This window comes from Acipenser ruthenus, chromosome 3 (assembly GCF_902713425.1).
Source record: "Acipenser ruthenus chromosome 3, fAciRut3.2 maternal haplotype, whole genome shotgun sequence".
In the NCBI taxonomy this organism is placed as follows: Eukaryota; Metazoa; Chordata; class Actinopteri; order Acipenseriformes; family Acipenseridae; genus Acipenser; species Acipenser ruthenus.
In genome coordinates this window covers 53,970,357-53,995,986 of record NC_081191.1, presented here as the reverse complement: position 1 = coordinate 53,995,986, position 25,630 = coordinate 53,970,357, and the positions used below count along the sequence as shown (strand labels likewise).

Genomic DNA, 25,630 nt, shown 5'->3' with positions numbered 1-25,630 from the left:
GATGTTAGACGTGCTAGAATAGCGTGGTTGGTTTACTAAAGAGCGGTAACTCAAGGACACGCCCCCAAAGGCAGAGAAAGTCTGTGCCTTTCCAATGGTTGTTCCCACAGCATTTTTCCGCATGCGTCAATATTAACTGTGGAATGGAATTAGTGTAGTCAGGTGACACAGTTACGGCAGCGACGCGCTGTGCTTTTTTCTCACTCATTGCTGAGACTATAAGGTTGGAACGCGCTTGCGCGACTGAGTAGAGAGGCTTACGTTCAAGTTCAGTGGTAGGGAAAGGCAGAGCGCATCACTGCCTCTCGTCGTTTCATCGAATTTTGTATATTACCAACAAACAAAAAAATCCACTATGCAGAAATGCGTTGTGACAATGAAAGGTAATGAACACTCATACACAATTTAATAATATTTTCTTTTTGCTGGATTCTCACTCGGAAGGCAGTGCCTACCTTGCCTACCCTGACCGCACGTCACTGCTACCTCCTTTATGCTCCCCTGCTTCCACAGCCCGCTCCTTCTCCACCCTTGCCCTGCAGGGGTGGAATGACCTTCCTACAGATGTCAGGACTGCACAGTCCCTGACCACCTTCCGGCGCCTCCTCAAGACTCACGTCGGGACACTTATCACTCTTCCTTAAATGCGCTTTACTTGCTCTTATCTGCTCCCTATTTTACTGCATTTAATCCTGTACTTTAGAGTACTGTAATCTGTCATTTAATCTGTAGTATTTTGTATTTAATTATATCCTGATGTAACTATCACTGACACTGTTATCTGCTCCGTTATTGAACCATATTTTGTCATATACTTGTACTTGCTAGTAGAACCAAAGTCATTGTAGCTTACCTTGCTCTTAATTGTATTAATACTTGTACTGTGATTCTTGAAATGTATTTTTGTTTACAACTGTAAGTCCCCCTGGATAAGGGCCTGCTAAGAAATAAATAATAATAATAATAATAATAATAATAATAATAATAATAATACACAACAGGGGTCAAAGGTACAGGAAGCGACAGTGTGGTATAACAATGAGCCACAAGGTGGCGCACCTGCAGTCTGACATCCATAACATTTTTGTGTCCAGTTTTCCAAGTTCAAGGTATGTGATATTGACCTAGTAACAACTAACTTTAAAGTAGAAGCAATTGTACTGTAGACAGTACACCTGGAAAGCACTCCCACGGCCTCCAAATAAGCTCAAGCCATTAAATACAACAATTGCAAACATAATAATAATAATAATAATAATAATAATAATAATAATAATAATAATAATAATAATAATTTACCAAAACAAAATTCACTGTATTTGAACTATAATACAACAAGTTGCGGTTGGTTTCTAGCAGTAACCACTCCCATGTGCTGTAGGCCAAATTACAATGGTCTTTCTGCAATCAAGTGCATTACGGCAACATAAAACATAGGCAGGCTACAGGAGGCCGTTTAAAAATTCGAATCTGTAGGTGCACTTGAGAAATCTACATAATATCATGAGAAAAGAAATATACCAAAATATCTTCAGGAAAATGATAAAAAGCTCTATAGTGTCCCACTCGTACAATTGTTTAAACTACGTTTTTAAAATGTACTGTCAAAATGCAAAATTTCAGCACGTAAAATAACAACCATCTAATAATTATGCAAACATAGTCTGTTTCCCTACCTAATGCATTTAGTAGTATGCAATGCGTTTGATTTTAGCAACATGTGGGTTCTTTCCTTCCCCCTTAGTTGTTTGTGCTTTTTTGTGATTTCATTTGTAAAGTATATGTTTCAATTGCCATTAAATAAATTGCACCGTTTAATGTAGACATACTGCAAAGTCAATTTACAAGCTAAACACAAGCTGTATGCTTTAAATCAAACCACGCAGTATACCCTGTGGTGAAGGAAAAGTGTCGGCGTCTAGTATAGCCTACTGGTGAAATAAATGTCGTAAAATACTTTTCGGTGGAGGCGTTTACATTTAGGAAAATTATCAAACTTTTCTTTATGGTAAACCACTAAGGATATGAAATATATACACTTAGAGATTAATTTATATTGGCAATATTGTTTACATGTTTTATCCGCATTTTGTTGTGTGTGTTCGTTTTGTTTTTCTCTAGAACCAAACTATAATTGTCTGTCAGATGTTGTCCCACTAATCTTTCTATGGAGGTCAGTGGGTTATCCTCTGAAAAAAAGATTATTTTGGTGCACATGCGCTGTGCTTTTAGTGTAGGTAAACAAACTGTTTAGATGTTTCCATGGTAAGCGAACCTTCCTGGAAACACTGCTGTTACCATGGAGCTGGAGTGCTAAAGCTTGGGATTTACTTCCGGGTGTCGTTTGTACCTTCCTGTTGTGGAACTTGGCATTAGCATTTAATTTTATATAAAGTTTTTTTATTATTATTATTTACATATTTTATGTATTAATCTTTGCCAGTCAAAAGGTTGACATATATATAGTATTGGTTAAATTGTTTATTTCGCTATCTTAATTTCAGTTCGTGCAGCATACACAGCACCTTGGCGACGCTGCACTCAAAACAAACAGAGCAGTGGAGAGAGGATTTTTTCTCCAAAGTGGTATTTGGCTGCGAATTAAATTCTCAAAATAAACATACAGTATTTTTTTCTAATGGCAGAAGATAACAGACGAGGGGACGAAGATGAGCGCGGACCTGGGGCCGTCTACCAAATGTTTGTGGTGATGGAGGACCTGCTAGATAAATTAAAGCTTCTGAATTATGAAGAAGAGGTGCTTAGGAAAAATAACATGAAAACGTTGTCGAGGTATGTACTGGCAACTGAAATTATTTTAAAGTCATAGTCTTTTAACTTCCCAGCAATGTCCAATTTTTCTTGTTGTCTATTGGCAGTTAGGCTAGTCTTAGTTATGTGCCTTGTTTTGGCCAGTCCGCTCTGGCTTTATGCTTTGTGCTTAAAAAACTGACATGCTCGTATGTAGCTTACAAAAAGATCCGGGATACAATTTAAAGAATATTTGTTCAGGAATCAGTTAGAGCTGATATTTTCAGCGTGTCTTAAAAAGAGACAACCTTCTTAAAACAATGCTCTTCCTCCGTCCTTATAAAATATCTTGAAGACATAATTTATAGTTTATAACCATTTGCTATGTAATCAAACAGGACTGTCAGTAAATTATATTTCCTGACTTCCTACACAGAAGGCCAGGCTATGGAATTAATTGACCAGCACGGTTTAGCGCGGACAGTCCCGGCGTAAGTCCCACGACACCCACGAAATTGGACAAGTGTTTCAACATAAAATATAGAATATTTACTAACTGAGCATTTATTAAGTACAAGCACAAGTAGCACCAAATAGCAGAACCAATTCCAGTGGCATATCTGCACAGTGCTGTACAGTACCTATAATTTCAACATGCAGCTTATTAGAGGGAAATGCTAAACAAACACAAACAATAACATGTACAACATGACTTGTTTATTGATAGATTTATTGACATATGCATGTTAACAGTTAAAACATTCCTCGCTCGGCTTCCTCAGAATTATTGAAAACCAACAAGTTTACTGCACTGTGTTAGTTTTCTTTAAACATTTGAAGAAGGGCTTTTGCCCGAAACGTCCTGAAATAAATTATTTTTAAATCATTTAAACTTTTTGTGTACATTATTTTTATTTTATGTTTTAAATATTTTTTTCTTATCAATAAAATAAGTTTTTGGTTTTTTTTCAGGATGTTTTGGGCAAAAGCCCTTCTTCAGCTGTTTAAAAAGAAAAGTAAATACAGTGCAGTAAACTTGTTGTTATTCAAGAATTGTAAATATACAAAAATTCTGTGGATGATGTCAAGATTATTAGAATGTAATGTTTATTCCCAGAGGTTCCAAAGTTCCCAGTTTGAAGATAAACTCCCGTTCCTTTTGTTTCCGAGCAACATTTGTTCTATAGCACTGATTGATCACACAGACTGTGATCATCACTGTTGAAGTGACGGGCTAATGGAAATGCAGTGGTGTTAATGCGAATGCTTCTTAAGTGTTCTACAAATCGCTCTGCTAAACGCCTTTTAGTTTCCCCAATATACAACTTGTTGCATTTCTTGCAGATAATGCAGTAGACTGTTCCTTTAGAGGTACATGTAAAATGTTTGTGAATGTTGAATGAAGATTTAATGCCTCTAAGCTCTGTTTCAGACTGAATGTATTTACAGGTGTTATATCATGGTCTATTACATGGATATGTGCCTTTCAAAGGTTCCCCAGAAGGACGACTAGCACTGTGTACCACATATTCTCTTATATTCTTGTCTCTTCTATATGACATCAAGGGGGGAGTCTTGAAAATAGGTGCTGTAGATGGGTCTTGTTGTAAAATTGTAAAGTTTCTTTGCACAATTGTCTGTATCTTTCTGTTGGTAGGGAGGTAAATGAGGACCAGAGGGATTCTATCATCTGTGTGTTGTATATTGTTATTATATAAAGCATTTTTTCTATTTATATTTGAAATGCGGGATTTAGCTTTAGTGATGATCTTGTCTGGAAAGCCACATTTTCCAAAAAACACACAGATCTCCTCGCTTTTGGCGAAGAAATCTTGATCGTCGCTGCAAAAAAAATACGTATATATAAAACTGCAGTGTACAAAATTGAAGGCATATGAAAGAAAAGGTTTTTTAAAAATGTACACAGAAAGATTAAAACATTTTTTTAATCTTTTAAACTTTGTGTACATTTTTTAAAAAACCTTTTCTTTCTTATATATATATATATGTGAATATGACATACACACACAGCATATGGACTACAGTAGCATATACCAACCGAAAATTATAGCAGATCCCTGTACCCTCGGCAAGAGGATTGTGTATGAGAAGCACTGGCGTAGCCAGAACATTTTTGCCACTGGGGCAAAAATACAAATGTCTCTAGATAGAAACTTTCCATTTTTGCCAAACGTTGCTGTTCTTGATTCAGTTTTATGTACAGCTATGGCCAAAAGTTTTGCAGCACCTAGCATTTTAGAATTGAGACATAATTAAATAATAATAATAAAAAGATATATAAATATAATTTATATATCTTATTCACATGTAATCAAAAAAACTACAAAATGGTATTACAAAAGTCTTCCGGAAGCCGTAATAGTAGTACAGTATTTCATGTTCAGATTTTGAAATGTCACATTTTTTAATTTTTGTCTGGTATGTAATTCAATGTGTTAACATTATTCAGCAGGTTTCATTCGATTTTATGAAGCAAAATGTGTTAATTCTATGGTGATGCAAAACTTTTGGCCATAGCTGTATGTCAATGCCTAAGGTTTAAACGTGCATAAAACGTAACCAAAATGCATGTCCCCATATTAGCTTATTAAATAGCTAATAAGTTCTCATATTTTACATGAATATAGATTCATGTTCATTAACCAAGGTGTATTTTTTTTCCTGAAAACATCCAGAACTGTATTCATTGGTTTAAATAAAGCTTAACAGTTTTATTTATTAGAGCTTGGCAATGTCAAATAACACTGTTTGTCAACTATTCATAATACGATACAAGTTATAAGAACAAAGTTTCACAAGTTGGATTGTGCAAAACGCCCATGTTAAAAACATTGATAATGCATAAGATTTCCAAAGGAATTAAATATATTTTTAAATAACTGCATCTTTTTTGTCAATAATGGTCTAAAAATATGTAGCCCTAAAGACAAGACATGAAAAACAAGACCACGGTATCAAGCATCCAGTAAACAGCACTGCTGGCAAAGCAACACTGATAACGGGACCAGTTCATCTTTCCTTGCAATGTACAATATTTATCTTAAGAGTTATCTTAAAATAAGTTATAGGAACTGTGGAAGCCACGCTCACCAGTATTGCTTTTCTGGTCAGCTGTCTGAATGGGTCCATGTTTATAATGCTGTCGAATGAGGTGATCTTTTGGCACTGGATCACATTTTAAAAACATTCTAAACATGCACATTTGGACGTGTAACGTGTAAAAATGCTTCCACTGCTCCCTACATTCTATTAAAATAAAAAAATAATAAAAAAGCAGCGGAGGTCTCAGTATCCCATATAGCACTGCACACGTCCCTGGTAACGAATCGACTCACTAATCTGTACAGAGCATTTTACCTGTTGAAATCTCAGCCAAGAATTTGGACAAGTAAAACACATGCTCACAAATTATGGTTTTAAGACTATGGATGAGGCCAGCAGGGTTTTTATTGAACTATTCCACATATGTCCTGCTTTTGCAAAACTTGCAGCAATTACGATACCTGTATCTAGTGTACAGCAGAACGTTAGGTTACTTCCCGTAACCCTGATTCCCTGAAAGAGAAGACGACCACCAATGACATTATGTATGGTATATGCCCATTGGGTAGGTAATTGCTGAGCGCTCTATACCTGAGCTGCCATTAGGTCCCTTCTTGGGATGACGCACTCGGTCCTGCCCACCGAGGAATAAAACCGTCATCCTGAGGGAGGCATTTCTCTTTTTCCATTGAACCCGTGAGGGCGACCAATGCGACCTCGCGGTTGGTGGTGGTCTTATCTTTCAGGGAACCAGGGTTACGGTAAGTAACATAACATTCCCTTTCAATTCGAAGACGACCACCAACGACATTATGTATAGGATAATGTGTACCAGAGCCGTCACGAGGGAGAAGGAACAGCAGCATATGAGGGACACATCAGAACCGCATAACCCAATGGTTGGCGGTGTGAGCTTACACCCTCAAGGACCCTTGTGCCTAATGAAGGCAGGGCAGGGTCTACCACATTAAGGCAGTAGAACCTGGAGAAAGTATGCGGCGTAGCCCAGCTAGCCGCAGTACAAATATCGGACAGCGAAGACCCTCTGAAGAGGACCCAATATGTAGCCAACCCTCTAGTGGAGTGTGCGGCTACCCTCACAGGTGGGGGCAAGCCAGCACCATCGTACGCAGTCGAGACTGTGTCCACAATCCAATGTGACAGACACTGCTTTTAGAGGGACTGTCTTAGGGTCCATGTCCCGTGACAGACAAAGAGCTGGTCAGACTTACGCAGAGCTCTTGTCCTATCCACGTAGCATCTCAATGCCTTCACTGGGCAGAGGAAATGCAATCTCTCATCCTCCGTTGAAGCAAATGGGGGTGGATGAAAGGACTCCACAGGTGACCTACCAGCATCAAGCAGTTCTCGCAGAAACTGTAAGATGACTGGCATAGGGCAAGAGATTGGGTCATGGCTTCTAGCCAGACACTAAGCTTGAAAGTACCATAGCCCACGGGGACAGCAAGTTCCTCTGAGCCCACATCAAAAGCCTGAAGGCAATGCGATGCAACCCCGGGGACCGGAGGCCACCCTGGTGGTTGACATACGCTACCACTGTTGTGTTGTCCGTCCGGAGCAACACGTGCGTACCCTTTAACACTGGATGGAAATGGCTGAAAGCAAGGGAGACGGCCTGCAGTTCCAGCATGTTTATATGCAGGGTAATTTGGACCAATCGGAACAGAGAAATTACTACGTGTACCAATTTTAACTGGTACGTGTTCTAAAAGAATGACACAAGCTACGTATTTCCTACGTTGGTGTCTAGTCTTTTTACATTAGTGGCTTGTCATGACAACATATTTGCTTGTAATCACTTCTTATTCACAATGTAATTGGTACAGTAGCCAATAACCTTTGGTGTATGATTTAGACAAGCCATCAATTTAAAATAAGGAATATTGCAAATATGGCGGTGAGAGATTTTTTTCTGCACTGCAAGCATACATAAGAACATAAGAACATAAGAAAGTGTACAAACGAGAGGAGGCCATTCAGCCCATCTTGCTCGTTTGGCTGTTAGTAGCTTATTGATCCCAGAATCTCATCAAGCAGCTTCTTGAAGGATCCCAGGGTGTCAGCTTCAACAACATTACTGGGGAGTTGGTTCCAGACCCTCACAATTCTCTGTGTAAAAAAGTGCCTCCTATTTTCTGTTCTGAATGCCCCTATATCTAATCTCCATTTGTGACCCCTGGTCCTTGTTTCTTTTTTCAGGTTAAAAAAGTCCCCTGGGTCGACATTGTCTATACCTTTTAGGATTTTGAATGTTTGAATCAGATCGCCGCGTAGTCGTCTTTGTTCGATACTGAATAGATTCAATTCTTTTAGCCTGTCTGCATACGACATGCCTTTTAAACCCGGGATAATTCTGGTTGCTCTTCTTTGCACTCTTTCTAGAGCAGCAATATCCTTTTTGTAACGAGGTGACCAGAACTGAACACAATATTCTAGATGAGGTCTTACTAATGCATTGTAAAGTTTTAACATTACTTCCCTTGATTTAAATTCAACACTTCTCACAATATATCCAAGCATCTTGTTGGCCTTTTTTATAGCTTCCCCACATTGTCTAGATGAAGACATTTCTGAGTCAACATAAACTCCTAGGTCTTTTTCATAGTTCCCTTCTTCAATTTCAGTATCTGCTATATGATATTTATAATGCACATTTTTATTGCCTACATGCAATACTTTGCACTTTTCTCTATTAAATTTCATTTGCCATGTGTCTGCCCAGTTCTGAATGCTGTCTAGATCATTTTGAGTGACCTTTATTGCTGCAACAGTGTTTGCCACTCCTCCTATTTTTGTGTCATCTGCAAAATTTAACAAGTTTGCTTACTATACCAGAATCTAAATCATTAATATAGATTAGGAATAGCAGAGTACCTAATACTGATCCCTGTGGTACACCACTGGTTACCTCTCTCCATTTTGAGGTTTCTCCTCTAATCCGTACTTTCTGTTTTCTACATGTTAACCACTCCCTAATCCATGTGCATGCATTTCCTTGAATCCCTACTGCGTTCAGTTTGAGAATTAATCTTTTATGCGGAACTTTGTCAAAAGCTTTCTGATTATCCATTGTCAATGTTGCATCCTCAAAAAAGTCAAGCAGGTTAGTTAGACACGATCTCCCTTTCCTAAAACCATGCTGACTGTCTCCCAGGATACTGTTACCACATAGGTGATTTTCCATTTTGGATCTTATTATAGTTTCCATAAGTTTACATATTATAGAAGTCAGGCTTATTGGTCTGTAGTTACCTGGTTTGGTTTTGTCTCCCTTTTTGTGGATCGGTATTACGTTTGCTATTTTCCAGTCTGTCGGTACAAGCCCTGTGTCAAGAGACTGTTGCATGATCTTGGTTAGCGGTTTGTAAATAACTTCTTTCATTTCTTTGAGTACTATTGGGAGGATCTCATCTGGCCCAGGGGATTTGTTTATTTTAAGAGCTCCTAGTCCCTTTAACACGTCTGCCTCTGTTATGCTAAAGTTATTTAAAATTGGATAGGAACAGGTCGACATGTGGGGCATGTTGTCCGTGTCCTCCTTTGTAAAAACCTGTGAAAAGTAATCATTTAATATATTTGCTATTTTTTTTTCTTCATCTATGATTTTGCCTTTTGTGTCTCTTAGACATTTAACCTCCTCTTTGAATGTTCTCTTGCTGTTATAATATTGGAAAAACATTTTGTAATTGGTTTTAGCCCCCTTAGCAATATTGATTTCTATCTCTCTCTTTTTGACTTGTGTTTGCAGTTCCAAGTACTCTTTCTGTGTACTTTGTTTTTGGTCCCTTTTAAACGCTCTGTAAAGTGCCTTTTTTCGCTGAATATTTTTTTAATTGATCTATTAAACCATTTTGGTCATTTTGTTTTAGATTTAGATTTGTCTGCTTTTGGGATGTAATTGTTTTGCGCCTCTAGTAGTACATTTTTAAAAAACAGCCATCCTTTTTCTGTGGATGTTTTCTCTATTTTACTCCAATCTACTTCTGTTAGTCTCTGTTTCATACCTTCATAGTTTGCTTTTCTAAAATTGTAAACCTTAGCTTTAGTCATTACTTTTGGGGTTTTAAAACACTTCAAATGAGACCATGTTGTGGTCTGAGTTTGCCAATGACTCTCTGACCTCTGTTTTAGTTATTCTGTCTTCGTTATTTGAAAAGACTAAATCAAGGCATGCCTCCCCTCTAGTCGGTACCTTTGACAAATTACGTTAGGAAGGAGTCATTTGTCATTTCCACCATTTCAATTTTGTCCGTCGTGCTCCCCACCGGGTTCTCCCATTTTATACGGGGGAAGTTGAAATCCCCCATTAGTATGGCTTCTCCTTTTCTACACGCATTTCGAATGTCATTGTATAACAGATTATTTTGCTCAGCATCTGAATTTGGCGGTCTATAGCATGCTCCTATTATTATGCCCTTTGAATTTTTGTCCATTATTCTGACCCATATTGATTCTGCATTGTTTTCTTTGTCCTGATTTAACACCTGGGCTTGAAGACTATTTCTTATGTATAGCGCTACCCCTCCGCCTCTTCTGTCCTGCCTGTCTTTCCTATACAGTGTGTACCCACTAATATTATATTCGTCTCCATCACTCTCAGACAACCAAGTTTCTGTAACACCTATCACATCGTAGTTACTTGTTAGTGCAGTAGCTTCAAGTTCTAACATTTTGTTTCTGAGACTTCTAGCATTAAAATAAATACATTTAATAGTTGTCTTACCTGAGTTGTTGCCCTTGTTTTGATGTGCCTTTGCTTGAGGTTTGGCATTTGTTTTGCGTGGCATGGTCCTGGCCCGGACAGGGACCTTGTTTAATTATCAAGTATAATATATTTGTTAATTTTTATCTCCCAGTCTCCTTCTTTACCGTCAAAAATAGTATGAGTCATCACAATCTATTATTAATATTTGCCAGAAACCCCGCCGACTATTGAGACCCTGCGTTTATTATGTAACATCACTAACATCTTCAAATACTTCAGATGCAATCATGGAGAAGCCACTAACATACAACCTTTATAGCATTACTAAACTGCAACATTCCAGCAACGTTGTTAAAAGGTTATGTCGGTGGGTATTAAGTAACAGTTTTATTTTACAACAAAATGCCACTGTATTGCACACCCCCAAAGTATAAAGCAAAAGTAAACAAGGATATGCAAAACGTTAGAAAATGAACAAGCAGAAGAACGAATCTACATTGAAAAAGTTAAATGCATCTACCACTATTAATAATAATAAAATCCACTAAAAAGACCACATCCAGTATAACGCGCATTGTATTATTATTCATAACTCACCATTTAAAAAAGACCTAGCGATTTATTGGAATATTTTTTTGTTTTTATTATTATTAACAGAAGTGATTATAAGCGAATATGTTGTCATGATAAGCCACTAATGTAAAATGACTATCCACCAACTTAGGAAATACGTAGCTCGTGTCATTTTTTTAGAACATGTACCAATTGAAATTAGTCATAGTCATTTCTGTGTTCTGATTGGTCCAAATATGTATGTGTAGCGAATATTCGAAATGTGTACTACACAATGTGTTTTTGACCCAGATGGCCTTCCATAGATTGGCCCAAATTTGTACGTGTAGTAAAAATAGTATGTGTAGTTAACAAAATATAACGCGTAGTGTATTGCAGTACTACACGTAGTAATTTATTTGACCCAGATGGCCTTCCATAGCAACACAGCCTACTCCAGTGGCGTAACTAGGCTTGGAAATGTGGGTGGGCCCCAATTTAGGTTGGACAGGCAATGACCAAAGGTCTGACGTCACATGAAATAGTTTACATTTAAAAATGATTTTAAATAAATTAAAACCCTGAATACATCAAATATGTCTCCTGTAAATTCATTTAATATGTTTAAAGTAGGCACTAAAGAAATGTACATATGTCCACAGTGAATGCACTTTGAAAAGCCAAACGAGCGAGAATACACTAATATTACATTGTAACACTAGAACTGCCACGCGGGTCAATTTGACCCCCCCCCCCCCCAAAAAAAAAAAACAACCTGCGGAGGTCTCAGTATCCCATATAGCACTGTGCACGTCCCTGGTAGCGACTCACTAATCTGTATCAGAGTATCTTGCCTGTTGACTCTCAGCCAAGAATTTGGACAAGTAAAACACATGCTCAAAAATCATAGTTTTAAGACCATGGATGAGGCCTGCAGGGTTTTTATTGAGAACTTTTCTGACATCTTTCCAGCTTTCGCAAAACTTGCAACAATTGCAATTACGATACCTGTATCTTGTGTACCAGCAGAACAGAGGGCAGACCCGTGAACACTCTTGTTACGTGAGGATCATCTAAAACATGACTATTTCAATGGAAGCTCCTGAGAATTATTAAGACTTTGATTTGGAAAGAGCACGAGTCATTTTTTGACTTGGGTGCTAAAAGGAAGATTTAAATAACTTTTAAACAGCAAAACTGTAAATAGATATGATGTTGACAGCTACCCACAGAGACATTGGTACATGTTCTGATTTTTACGTTGTGAACAAAAGTTATTGTATTTCTTGCTCTTATTGTATTGTATTGTAACACTTGAAATGCATTTGCTTACGATTGTAAGTCGCCCTGGATAAGGGCGTCTGCTAAGAAATAAATAATAATAATAATAATAATAATAATAATAATAATAATAATAATAATAATTTTCAAAAGACAAGGTTTCATGGTAAGCTTGTCTTTATGTCTATTTCTACTACCATTATTTATACTTTGTACTGTTTTGCATGTTAACTTTAATTTGAAATAGTTACACTGGAAAACTAGAGTTGGCAGCAACTTTACAAATTCCAGTACCAGTACCAAACACTTTAGCAAATAATGCAGAATGCCAGTAACAGTACCAGTACCAAACACTATAGCAAATAGTGCAGAATGCCAGTACCAAACACTTTAGCAAATAGTGCAGAATGCCATTTTTACATAGTAACCATGACCCTATCTGCACTCTATAATGAGTTATAAGCCAGTTTTACATTTGACCTATAGGAGAGGTCAAAGGTCACGGGCAATAACTTTTTTTTATAGAGCATATATGGGTTCCTATGTGTTCCAGAGTAACCATGACCCTAGCTTCATTCTATAAGGAGTTATTAGACAGTTTTGTATGTTGATGATGTCATCCAATGTAGCCGCCATGTTTTTTATTGTAGCAACTTCCCTTGAACACCCTTTAACCCTATGCTGCCTATGGAAAATGTCCATATTTGGTTATGAATATGAACACTTTGTTTAATTGCTTGTAGCTTTTAAACTGTAAATCAGAAATTAAAACCCAATACACCTACAGAAAGGCATTAAGTAGATCTTTTCAGTAATGTGGTTTATTTTGTTGTGGGGTGATTTTGTTGTGGGATGAGCTACTCATCATAATTTTTCTTTGAAAAAAAAAAAAGTACAAATATTTTTAAAAAATTGCAAATTTCAACATTTTTCCAAGTATGCCATAAAAAAAACTTATAGTATATGGTCGCTGCACAATTTCTCAAGGATTTCAAATCTGAAATCGTAATTTAATTATCTTGTACAGTTGCTGAGCTAGATAAGGTTTTATACCACATATTTTACAAAAATCAACCCTGGAAATGGCAAATATGAAATATTAATAAAACCATTTTAAAAACTTCCAATTTCAACCTCTTTCCAAGGTCCATATAAAAAACTTAGAGGATATTGTAGCGTCACAATTTCTCAAGGATTTCAAATATGAAGTCAGAATTGAAATATCTTGAACAGTTGCAGAGCTAGATAATGGTTTTATAATGTATGGAATTTTAGAAAAAAAAAAAAAAAATCAACCTGTGAAATGGCAAATGCCAGCCAAGTCTAAGACTTGCCAAAAACTTATTGGAAACATTATTACCCAGTTTGAGATACAACTATATGTAAGTATAAAAATGAAGAAACAACTCACAAGGTTATTTATTTAAATAGATGCAAAGGTAAAATAAACTTAGACAAAATTAAGTTTTAAGATGTTTATTTTCAAAACTACAATAAATAATAAATCAAGACTCAGTCAGGGTCCTCCTCCATCCATCTCCTGGCTTACACACACCTACACAAAACATTAAAATAACAATTAATAATAATAAACAATTCTCCATCTTTTTTTCACATAGAAAAATTAAACTGACAACAAAATAAAACAAAAAAAGTAAACTAATAATAAAATACATGGCTGATTAATAATAACTACAACTAAATAATGACTCACTGTTCTTTGCACAAACAAAATAAAATATTCATGGCTAAATAATACACAAATAAAATAAATCATGGCAAAATACATGGCTAAATAATAATAACTAACTTACAGCTAAATCATGCCTCTCTCTCTTCTTTACACACATATACACAAAGTAAAAAAAACACCCTAATAAAATACGAAATAATTACCGAAGGTTTAAATAAATTAAAACAGCTAAATAATAATAATATTGACTAACGTTACAGCTAAGAATGATACATCCTAAAACAAAAAACAAACAAACAACAAACAAAACATATCGAAAGAATATTCAACATGTACTGCTGATATAGTTTTGCATCGCACGCAGTATGTCTATTTTCTCCTGAGGAGAAACAACTTAAAAAAAGGGGGAAAATAAACAAAAATAAAATAAAAATATTTAAGTGAAACTAACTTAAATATTTATTTTATTTTTGTTACATGCTAGTACAGTAGTTACTCTTGTATGGATCTTACAAAGTTAGCTCTGCCTAGCAAGCAAGTAAGCACGCACGCACACACACACAGACAGACGGACATGACGCAGCCAATTATTTTTATTTTATTTATTTTTTAAACCCAACAAATATAAAGTTAAAACAAAATAAGGAAAAAAATACAACTAATTAGTAAACGTATTTACCTTTTAAGTATTTACCTTTTCGATTATGTGCTGATTATCAGTCCTGGAATTGTAGAACTGTAGATAAAGAACTTCGAGTCCGCTGTCCACTCAGTCGTAATGGCGCTGGCAGTCAGACTCGTCTTCAAACTCGAAATAATATATGCCACACCCATCCTAGCCTTAAATCAATGATATAATGAGAAATTACCTTTTTGTCATCATGAATTTTTCAATGAAATTAGAGCGCGTTGGCTGGAAAGGGTTAAAGACAACCACACTAGCCAAGTTTTTACCAATTTTTGGTTCAATTGGACCAGCGGTTTTGGAGAAGAAGATCTTCGTAGTTTGTGATTATGACGTCATCCAAGTGTGATTATGATGTCATCCAACATAGCTGCCATACCACACAACCCATCAGCTTCTTATGAACACCAGTTAATTTTGGACTAACCCTAGGGCTACTGACCTGTGAGGAATAATCGCAATGTCGGACCCAATTCGACAATGGACCGCAAAGGGTTAAAGAAAAGGGCTTGTAACCTGGAGGTCCCCGGTTCAAATCCCACCTCAGCCACTGACTCATTGTGTGACCCTGAGCAAGTCACTTAACCTCCTTGTGCTCCGTCTTTCGGGTGAGACGTAATTGTAAGTGACTCTGCAGCTGATGCATAGTTCACACACCCTAGTCTCTGTAAGTCGCCTTGGATAAAGGCGTCAGCTAAATAAACAAATAATAATAATAATATGAGAAACACATGCAAGCAGTTACAGCAAGTACAGCATAAACCAGTCTGCATTGTTGCAGATGAAACTACAGATGGGAGAGTAAGTGTCCTGAACATTGTATTTAATTTGTAATTTTATGAAAATTGTATATTTTCTTAATAATGCCCCTCGTTTTTCGACTAGTCTGTATATTGTAATTCCAGCAATAAGCTGTTTTTTCAAAACACCTTTTATTTGTTGACTGACCAACAGTACATTGTTACTAATAGACTGCTTTAAGAAATCTTTTTCCTGAAAACTACAGTATCTCAGGGACATGAATAAAAAATAAAAAAAATTCAATAGATTTTTAATGTAAAAATGTTATTTATGTTCAAATTACGTTGTTAATTCTTAATAAATTGGTAAAAACTGAAAAAACAGAATTGGTCATTTTGAAAAATAGAATTTGCCATTCCCAAGAATGGAAAATAAGGATGCCTATATCCCTCAACAAGTATACCCAGTTTCAGCACACTGCAATAAGTGGTTTTTGAAAGGCGATTTTTTTAAAATTTAGGCAACATGTTTTTCAATTAATCCAGTATGGCGGCCAAACCATGTGACCCATGACATATGTTTTTTCTTCCCTGACACTTTCCCGTAGGCATCTACCAATGTTCCGATTTTCGTGAGTTTTCAAGCAACTCTGTCAGAAAGAAAAATAAGAACTAGAGTTGCCAGCAACTTTATGGCTTCCAGGACTAGTACCAGTAACAGTACCAGTACCAAACACTTTAGCAAATAGTGCAACATGCCAGTACCAAACACTTTAGCAAATAGTGCAGAATGCCAGTACCAGTACCAGCACCAAACACTTTAGCAAATAGTGCAGACTCTCATTTTTACACAGTAACCATGACCCTATGTGCACTCTCAGGAGTTATAAGCCAGTTTTACATCTGACCTTTAGGAAAGGTCAGAGGTCATGGGCAATGCCATTTTTTGTCAGAGCATACATGGGTTACTATATGTGTTCCATAGTAACCATGGCCCTATCTGCACTCTACAAGGAATTATTAGCCAGTTTTGTAAATTGATGATGTCATCCAACGTGGCCGTCACGTTTTTTGTTGTAGCAACTTCCCTTGAACAATGTTTAAAGACAACCACACTAGGATCATGTGCTCCAATTGTTGGTTCAATCGGACTAGTGGTTTCAGAGACACAGGTTTTTTAAGTTAGTTTTGTATGTTGATGATGTCATCCAACGTGGCCGCCAAGTTTTTTATTGTAGCAACTTCCCTTTAACACCCTTTAAAGATAACCACAATACGATCATATGTGCCTTTGGGTTTGTTTCAATCGGACTAGCGGTTTGGGAGAAGAAGATATTTGTAGTTTGTGATTATGACGTCTGTACCGTGCGATTTTGACGTTGTGCAGCATGGCCGCCATACCACAGAACCTATCAACTTCTTACAAACTACCCCTCAACAACTATACCAGCTTTCAGCACTCTGCAAGAAGTGGTTTTTCGAAAAACACATTTTTTGATTTTTTCAATCCAATATGGCGGCCAAACCATGTGACTTATGACATATGTTCACTGGCATTTTCCATCTTCCCATAAGCATCTACCAACCTACCAGCCAATGGTCTGGAAGCCTAATAATGTAACTATGTTGATACAATATGTAAAAACGCAGATTTTGAGATGGTATGCTTTTTACATGTGTACATTTTTAAAGGCTAGCGCAACCCATGCATCTCTAAATGGTCACGTAAATTAGTTGTGTTACCGGAGTATCCCAGACATTACTTCCTTTACTTTTCTTTCTTGCTGTCTTACTTGAGAAAATAATTGTCAAACATCGGAAGGCATTGTATCTCGGTCGATACAGTATTTGTAATTGTAGCACAACGCTTTTAACTTGCTCTGTTACTTTGAAGACTGCAGCACAGATTCAGTCCCATTAGTAAACACTCACATGGGGCAGGGGGGAGAAGGTGAGGTCACTTGCATGCAGATTCAGTGAGTCAGACCTGAGGGGAGCAGAGAAGCTCTGTGCTTAATGCAAAAAATAATGTCAGATTCCAAATTGAATAAAAAATAAAAGCTATTCTTTGCTTAAACCCTTTACACAAAAATGATGCACAGGCTTGACTATCGATAGTTGTCAAACGATACGATGAATTGATAAATCATTGCTTCGCCTCAGCCTTAATTTTAAGCAATTATTAAATAAAGTGAAAGTTAGTAAATGACTTACCATTGCCTAGTTAGTATCCTCTCGTCTCCGCTCCACCTTACAGGATAAGACATTGGGCTTGCTGTTGAATATTGCAATTGTAGTCGTACTCCAGAGAATTGCCCAGGTCTCTTTCAAACCATACGAGAGACAGTATGTTCTTCAGCGACTTGTCAGCATTGAGGCTTGCAACTGCTGTATTAATCCTGTTCACTGTGTATAGTGCCGTGAAAAAGTATTTCCCCCCTGTCTGATTTTCTGCCTTTTGCATATTTTTGACACTGAATGTTATCAGATCTTCAAGCAAAACCTAATATTAGATAAAAGGGACCCTGAGTGAACAAATAACACAAAAATTTGATACATATTTATTTATTAAAGAAAGTTATGCAACACCCAATGCCCCTGTGTGAAAAAGTAATCGCCCCCTTAGACTCAATAACTGGTTACTCCACCTTTAATAGCAATCACTGCAACCAAACGCTTCCTGTAGTTATTGATTAGTCTCTCACAGCGCCGTGGAGAAATTTTGGCCCACTCCTCCATGCAGAACTGCTTCAACTCAGTGACATTTGTGGGTTTTCGAGCATGAACTGCTCATTTCAGGTCCTGCCACAGCATCTCAATGGGGTTTAGGTCTGGACTTTGACTAGGCCATTCCAAAACTTTAAATTTCTTGTTCTTCAACCATTCTGATGTAGACTTGCTTGTGTGTTTTGGATCATTGTCTTGCTGCATGACCCAGCTGCGCTTCAGCTTCAGATCACGGACGGATGGCCTGACATTCTCCTGTAGAATTCTCTGAATTAGTAATTTGCAGATATATGTCTGTTGTCTTTTAAAAAAATTAAATAGACTAATTTGTTTTGCCATGTTGACCGCCGCACTACTACTAATTAGTCTGCAAGTTTGCTTAAATAACTTCACATTTAAAATAAAGTTAGAATATGGAAATGTCTGGGACTTTCAAAAGCTCTGCACCAGCTGCCTCATAAGCTCGTAACGACCTACGATACCTAATATCAGGGTAAAATAAAAAATATCGAAGTATCACAGTTTTTCGATACCATGTTTTGTTTTATTGTATTTATTTATTTATTTATTTATTTATTTTATTTTTTTGAGCTTTTAAAACAAATCTCTAATTGTGTTCTTTAAAAACAATATGAACTAAGCTTACTCATTTCAGTTTAACGGAAGTGACCAACTACCCTGCATGTTCTGGGAAAATTAAATTACTGCAGCAGCCTTAATGGCAAATGCCGGAGAGAAGCTTGGTGTGGAACTATTTTGGATTTCAGCTAGATGACAACGGCAATCTGGTTGAACGCAGTCAAAATATTTAATTATATTGAAATATCTTTGAGATAGTCACCCCAATCTCTTTGCCGAAGTTCACTTTGACTGTAGTTTCTTCCGTTCTTTTAGTTTAAGTGAATTCCAGTGCACATTACTTATAAAAAAAGTCACAGCAAAGATAACACATAAAACAGGAATGCGGTAGAAGCTGATCAAAAGGGAGTTCATTGATGCTTGTTTGCTTCGTCATTACAGTGCATTTGCTGTAAAGTGCAAAAATAAAATTTGACGACGTGTCATTAAAACTCTGCCGTATGTCAAATGTTAGCAATATTTTTATATTCTTTGGATTTTCTGTTAATCTGTATTTTATGTGCATGTAAGTGACAGCTGTGAAAACCCTGTGTTTTGAATTGCATGCATGAGCGGTGGAAAGACCAGGGTGAATACAGACTTCACTGCCAGCATATCGGTTTCCCTAACAGGATCAATGTGACGCCTCACCTGCAGAGGTTCCGAGTCGCACAACACAAGTCCGCCCATGCAGATGGCTACAGGTTCAGCATGAAAGCAATGAAAAGTACTTGCAGTTTATTATAGTAAGTATAGTGGTAGTCTTGTGTCAAATTTACTTGCTTTGCAAGATTTTTAACAACCAAACAAGCATGATGGGCCGAATGGCCTCCTCTCGCTAGTAAAATGTCTTATGTTCTTATTTAATGTGCTTTGTTTTGACAGAGACATGGCTTGAAACAGAACTATGTTCTAATAGCACGTAAGAGGAAGGCATCTACATTAGTGGTCCATTTGTTTTGTTTTGGAAATGTAGCATTTAAATATAATGCTTTAACTTTTAATTTTTCACTATTGAATTGCGTATGTTAGCAGCGTTTTTAGTAATGCAGTTTGCCAGAAATAGTGTTTTTTTTGTTGTTTTTTTAATCCTGCTGAACTAATTTTATTAAATTATTTGTAAGTGGTGATTTCAAAATATCTAACACTATACAATTGCAAAACGAACGCTGTGTTTAAAATGAAGGAATACAATGTCTGTGTGTATTCCCTAATGCAACTGTGTTTGTTTAAAAATAAATGTTTTTATGCACCCTATAGCCTGGAGGTCGCCGGTTCGAGTTCAGGCTATCCTATTGCTGACCGTAGACGGGAGCTTCCAGGGGGGCGGCGCACAATTAGCCGAGCGCCGCCCGAGGGGTGGGGGGGGGCTTAGGTCGGCCAGGGTGTCCTTGGCTCATCGCGCACCAGCGACCCCTGTAGTCTGGCCAGGCGCCTGCGGGCTTGCCTGTAAGCTGCCCAGAGCTGCATTGTCTTCCGACGCTGTAGCTCAGAGGTGGCTGCACGGTGAGTCTGCAGTGTGAAAAAAAAAAAAAACAGTCGGCTGACAGCACACGCTTCGGAGGACAGCGTGAACGGTAGCGGTGAGCTGAGCCTAAAAATAATTGGATATGCCAAACTGGGAGAAAATAATAAAATAATTAGCGATTTAATTAAAAAACAAACAAAAAAAATGATAGTTTACATGAATCAATCAGGCTAGTCTAGTTTAGCATTATACTCTGTTTTTAATTGTTTTACTTTCTAAAATATTTGAACAGTATAGATTCATGGAGGTGTTATGTTGCAGTGACATTTTAAGAACATAAGAAATGTTACAAACAAGAGGAGGTCCATTTGGCCCATCTTGCTCATTTGGTTGTTTATTGATCGAAGCAAGAACCTCATTAAGCCATTTCTTGAAGTAGCCGTGCTTCATTTTTTCATTCCTTGCTCACATTTTTAGGGCACTTCTAAGATACCCCTGTATGTAAAACATCTGGCCTAGTTATAAAAAGTATTTCTGTGTTATTTTGTTATATAGAAGAATTAAGAGATTCCTTGTAATTGGAGTATTTGAAGCTGGCTGAAAGACCAGAGTTCTCATTTTATATGTAAGAAATAAAAAAAATGGTGTCGCTTACACAAAGTATTGCTGTTTCTTACCAGTTGTATTTTAATTTTATAGTCGGTGACAATAACCTTTGAATACACTGGAACTTGTTTTCAGGTGTGTGTGTGTGTGTGTGTGTGTGTGTGTGTGTGTGTGTGTGTGTGTATGTATGAACTTCACTTTAAAAGAAAACGTTTTTCCGCACCAATTGCGATTTGTTGCTAACCAATTCAAAACTGTTTTGTAACCTAATAACTCCTCATCAAACTCCAATTCAAATGGTTTACTTGTTTATTCAATCTTTTCAAAACTGACTTGTCAGCGTGAGCAATGCGAGCAAATAATTTAGAAGTGACTGGAATGTATGGGTGCGTCTACACCACCCGCGAGCGATGCGAGCGGCCAGTCTGGGTGAAGCAAGTGACTCCACAGGAATAGAACTGTGTTCTATTTTTCCCACGCATCGTGGGTGACTAGAGTGAAATGGACCAGTCAGAAGCAATGTCAGTAATATCAGTAAACTTGACACAGATCACAACACAAATACGCGATAAACATGGAAGAGAAATTGATTCAGGAAGTGCAGCGGTATCCTGTGCTTTACTATTGTTCATTAAATTCATACAAAGAACAGTAAAAAGGACAAGGCCCGGCAGAACATTTCGGGCATTATTACTAGTATGTCTGGTGAGTGAATTTTAGTATACTGGAGGAGGGGGGACTTTTACTTTGGGGAACAATAAAGCTGCTTATAATTATTATTATTTTTTTTTTAATGTCCTCTGTGTGGTGCTGTTGTGCACTTTTCTCTTTTTTCACAAACTGGTTAAAACACAAATGACAGGCTTGCTGTTGATTTTCACGTCTCAAAGCCTTCTTTGTCTTCTTTGGCATCTACAACGCAGGAGAAGTATTGCAGCTGCACTGCCCCTGTCAATGTCCATGTTTGTACCATCTGCCAATACAAAATATGTGAAATATATACGGATAGGGTCACATGAAAGTTTTAAAATGTTTGACTTTGATGTAGATAAAAAATTCGCACCAGTTGCTCGCCTCCAGTGTAGAACCGTCTTTAAAGAACACTTTGCTTGCCTCTCTGGGAGAGCACTGAAATTAGCTAGCTGCTAGTAAAATATAATACTACAAGTGAGAGCACGGCTATTTAAATGACCATTAAATAGCCTATATTTAAATAGTTTAATTAGTCTTGTCAGTTATTTAACAATTCATAATTGAATGGAACAGTAAAATAAATGTAATGTTATTGCATGCACTACTTTTTGAAGTTCAACAGTAACCAATTCACTAAATCAGTTGTAGTTAAAGTTTTTAATGTCCTCTGTGTGGTGCTGTTGTGCACTTTTCTCTTTTTTCACAAACAGGTTAAAACACGAATGACCGACTTGCTGTGGGCCAGTTGTAGTTGAAAGTTGTTTTTTTTTCTTCGATTTGATTTTCAGGCACTATTTTGCTCTCCCAACAAATCCAGGGGAGCAGTTCTTCATGTTTACCACCATTGCATCTTGGCTTATAAACAAAGCATGTCGCCCGTTTGAACAACCTCAAGAGTATGATGACCCAAATGCTACAGTATCTAATATATTAACAGAGCTCAGAACACTTGTAAGTATATGTCATACACTGTTGGCAGATATTGAAGGTAAAACTAAATAGTTTATACACATAGGTTATAAGAATTTAATATAGTAAATCAAATTAAGCTGAAATAAGAGAATTGTGGTACACCTGTAGCACTATGCCCAAAACTTTAAGTGCCATAAGAGAACCAAAATGCCCCAAAATGTTTTGTAAATCACTTAAAAAATAATTCATCTTGAAACCCAGTTGGTCAATTGCAGCCCACCAGTGGTTTAGTCCACTTCAAGTGGACTAACTTCAGGACTAGAAAATCCCCAGGAACTGTACCAAATTAGTCCCAGTTAATTAGTTTAGCTGATCTCATCAAGTGGACCGATTAGACTGATCATGGGAACTAACCCATATGCCAATCTAAAGACTTAACACAGTTTATTGTTATAGATTAACGTTACAAAGCTTAAACAATAAAAATAAACTCCCAGTCAACCAAGAGAAACACAGATAGATATATATATATATATATATATATATATATATATATATATATATATATATATATATATATATATATATATATATATAATAAAACAGCACAGTGTAATATGTGAAAGTATTGTAAAACACAACTATAGCAACAATAATAATAAAACACTGTAAATGCACAGTATTAATATTGGAAAAGCATTTGAAAGTGTAATATTACTGTGTAAAATAAGGGCTGCAAGGTTGTATTAGAAGTTTAAAACACTTTATGGGTGCAGCGACATTGAAGGTTAATGGTTACATTTCAATTTCAGGGAACCAGGCTTATGATAATAACCTAACGTTCTGTTTCAATTATGAAATGCAACCATTACCGAATGGGTGAGTATACCCAAGCCGTCGCAAGGGCTATATTACAGAACGACTGGAATGCTACAAGGCTAAGCCAAGAGACTGCCTTGTGCGTTACCATTAGGAACCCCAGTAACAAGTAGCTAGGGCTAAAAAATTGAGTTTTGAGGATCCACGATATTTAGTCTGTAGAGCCTAGTGAAGGTATGGGGAGTAGCCCACACTGCTGCATTGCATATGTCTTTGACAGATGCACCCTGGAATAAAGACCACAATGTTGCCATGCCCCTGGAGGAATGGGCAGTGAGCTTTCTGGGGGGGGCAATTTGGCCAGCTCATAGGCAGTCCTGACTGTGTCTGCTGTTCATTTGGATAGAGACAGGGCTTGATCATGAGACTCCACCCCATAGCAGAGAAAAAATTGTTCAGACTGCCTCCCAAGTTTTCGTCCTGTCAATGTAGTGCGCCAGGGCTCGCACTGGGTAGAGCATATGGAGCTGCCGCTCCCTGTCAGACTGGAAAGTAGGTGGAAGGAAAGCCTTCAATTCCACAGATTGACATGGAATGCTTAGATTGTCTTTGGTAAAAGGACAGGATTGGTACGGAGCGTAACCTTTGTCCTGGTCTCTGTAAAAGTTAAGCAGGCTTTTGCTATTGAGAATGCCTGCTTTGCAGAGGCGATAGCAAGCAAACAGATGCTTTGAGCGATAAATATTACAGCTCAGCTGAATGCATCCGCTCAAATGGAGGCTTAATGAGTGCATTGAGTACCACGTTTAACCTCCAGCGAGGAACAATGTCCTTCATAGGCAGCCAAAGCCACTGAGCCCCTTTCAAAAATTGCCCCGCCAGTAAGCTTAAGCTCCTAGGGAGACCGAGTCAATTTTGATATGGCAAGCCGAAATGGCTTCCAGATAGATCTGTAATGTAGATGGGGATTCCCCCTCATCTAACAGAAGATGCTCCACTTCTACCCATACTGTGAACGTGTGGCCGCTGCTCAGGCATTTTGTAGGGTGTCAATAACCCTGTTGGACAGACCCAGACAGCTCAAATGCAGCCATTCATGGAGCCAGACCCAGAACTACAGGTTCGATGGGTCGGGATTCCATAAGGTCCCCCGTGAAGAGCGCTGTGCAGGGTGTAAGGGATGTAGAGTGCTTTGTAGAGCTGCAGGAGAGACTTCTCCAGTGTGCGCTTGGAGAAAGATGTACAAAATTCACAGAAACTGCGGTTAGTCAGTGCTTCCATAACGTGCCCTGGCCCCAGGCAGGAAGAGCAGGCAGACTGGCCTTGCATGTGTCGCAGGGATAAAACCCAGACATGATGCAAGTAACAATACAGTGTACAGTAACAATACACAGTAACAGATACTGTGGAGTGAGACTGCAAGCAATCTCAATCCGAAGCATGTATTGCAGTCCAGTGCAGCGCTGCTGAGCCCAGAAAATACAAGATAAATATTTCTCCACAGAAAACAGTAATAACAGAATTACAGTTCAGAAAATAAACGTCTCGTAACTTAAAACGATAATTTTAATTTAACTCCAGCCGGAGCTAAGCAGCCTGTGAGCAGAGCACAAGTCAGCCGACATGTTGCTTGATCCTTGGAAAGGAGCGACTCAAGACGCTGTCTTCATGCAGGGCACAAGGCCACTGCGGGACGTAACAAACAGGCTGTAGTACACAATATATGCATAATACATTTTAAAAAAGCTATTAAAGTATAAATAAAATTGATGATCCTAATTATCTAATCAACTTTTTGTATTCTGCAATTGGGATTAGCAGTGATACTAACGTTAGTCCACGCAAGTGGTTCAGACTCACTTAATCCCTCTGTTGAGAGCATCAAGCGGACTAAATTTGGTACACAACAATTGACTCACTGTATTTCCTACATCTACATTTTTCTGGCAAATCAGGCAAATCAAACTTTTACCATAACTTATAAAAATGATGAAGCAAGAAGTTTGCCCTTTTAATCCAACAACAAATTGTTTTTATATTTCCTGAACCAAATTGTAAATGGATGCTGTGACCTGTTTTAAAATTTTTTTTTAGGGTGGACAAGTAGATTTTCCTCCATCTAAACTGAAGGCAGGGTATGGAGAACACGTGTGCTATGTTTTGGATCGCTTAGCGGAGGAGGTTTTGAAACAAACACAGTTCAACTGGAATAAGTAAGTATGATCATTTCCACTTTTACAGTATGATTTGATAGCTTAATAAAAAATAAAAAATAAATACAGTAGTTTAATTCAGT

The 25,630-nt window shown here is 37.5% G+C and overlaps 1 protein-coding gene across 2 annotated transcripts in view; it reads left to right on the top strand.

The window, feature by feature from the left end:
• Positions 1–2,318: 2,318 nt before the first annotated feature.
• Positions 2,319–25,630, top strand: part of ift57 (intraflagellar transport 57 homolog (Chlamydomonas)) — a 36,716-nt gene continuing 13,404 nt past the window's right edge. Inside the window, exons 1-3 of one of the 2 annotated variants that reach the window (XM_033993739.3) lie at positions 2,319–2,793; positions 22,392–22,554; positions 25,429–25,547. In XM_033993739.3, the coding sequence (XP_033849630.1) occupies positions 2,639–2,793; positions 22,392–22,554; positions 25,429–25,547 (437 nt within the window). In that variant the 5' untranslated portion in view covers positions 2,319–2,638. Of the gene's footprint in view, positions 2,794–19,558; positions 19,583–22,391; positions 22,555–25,428; positions 25,548–25,630 lie in introns of those variants that run through there. The other variant, XM_033993740.3, reaches the window with a different exon arrangement.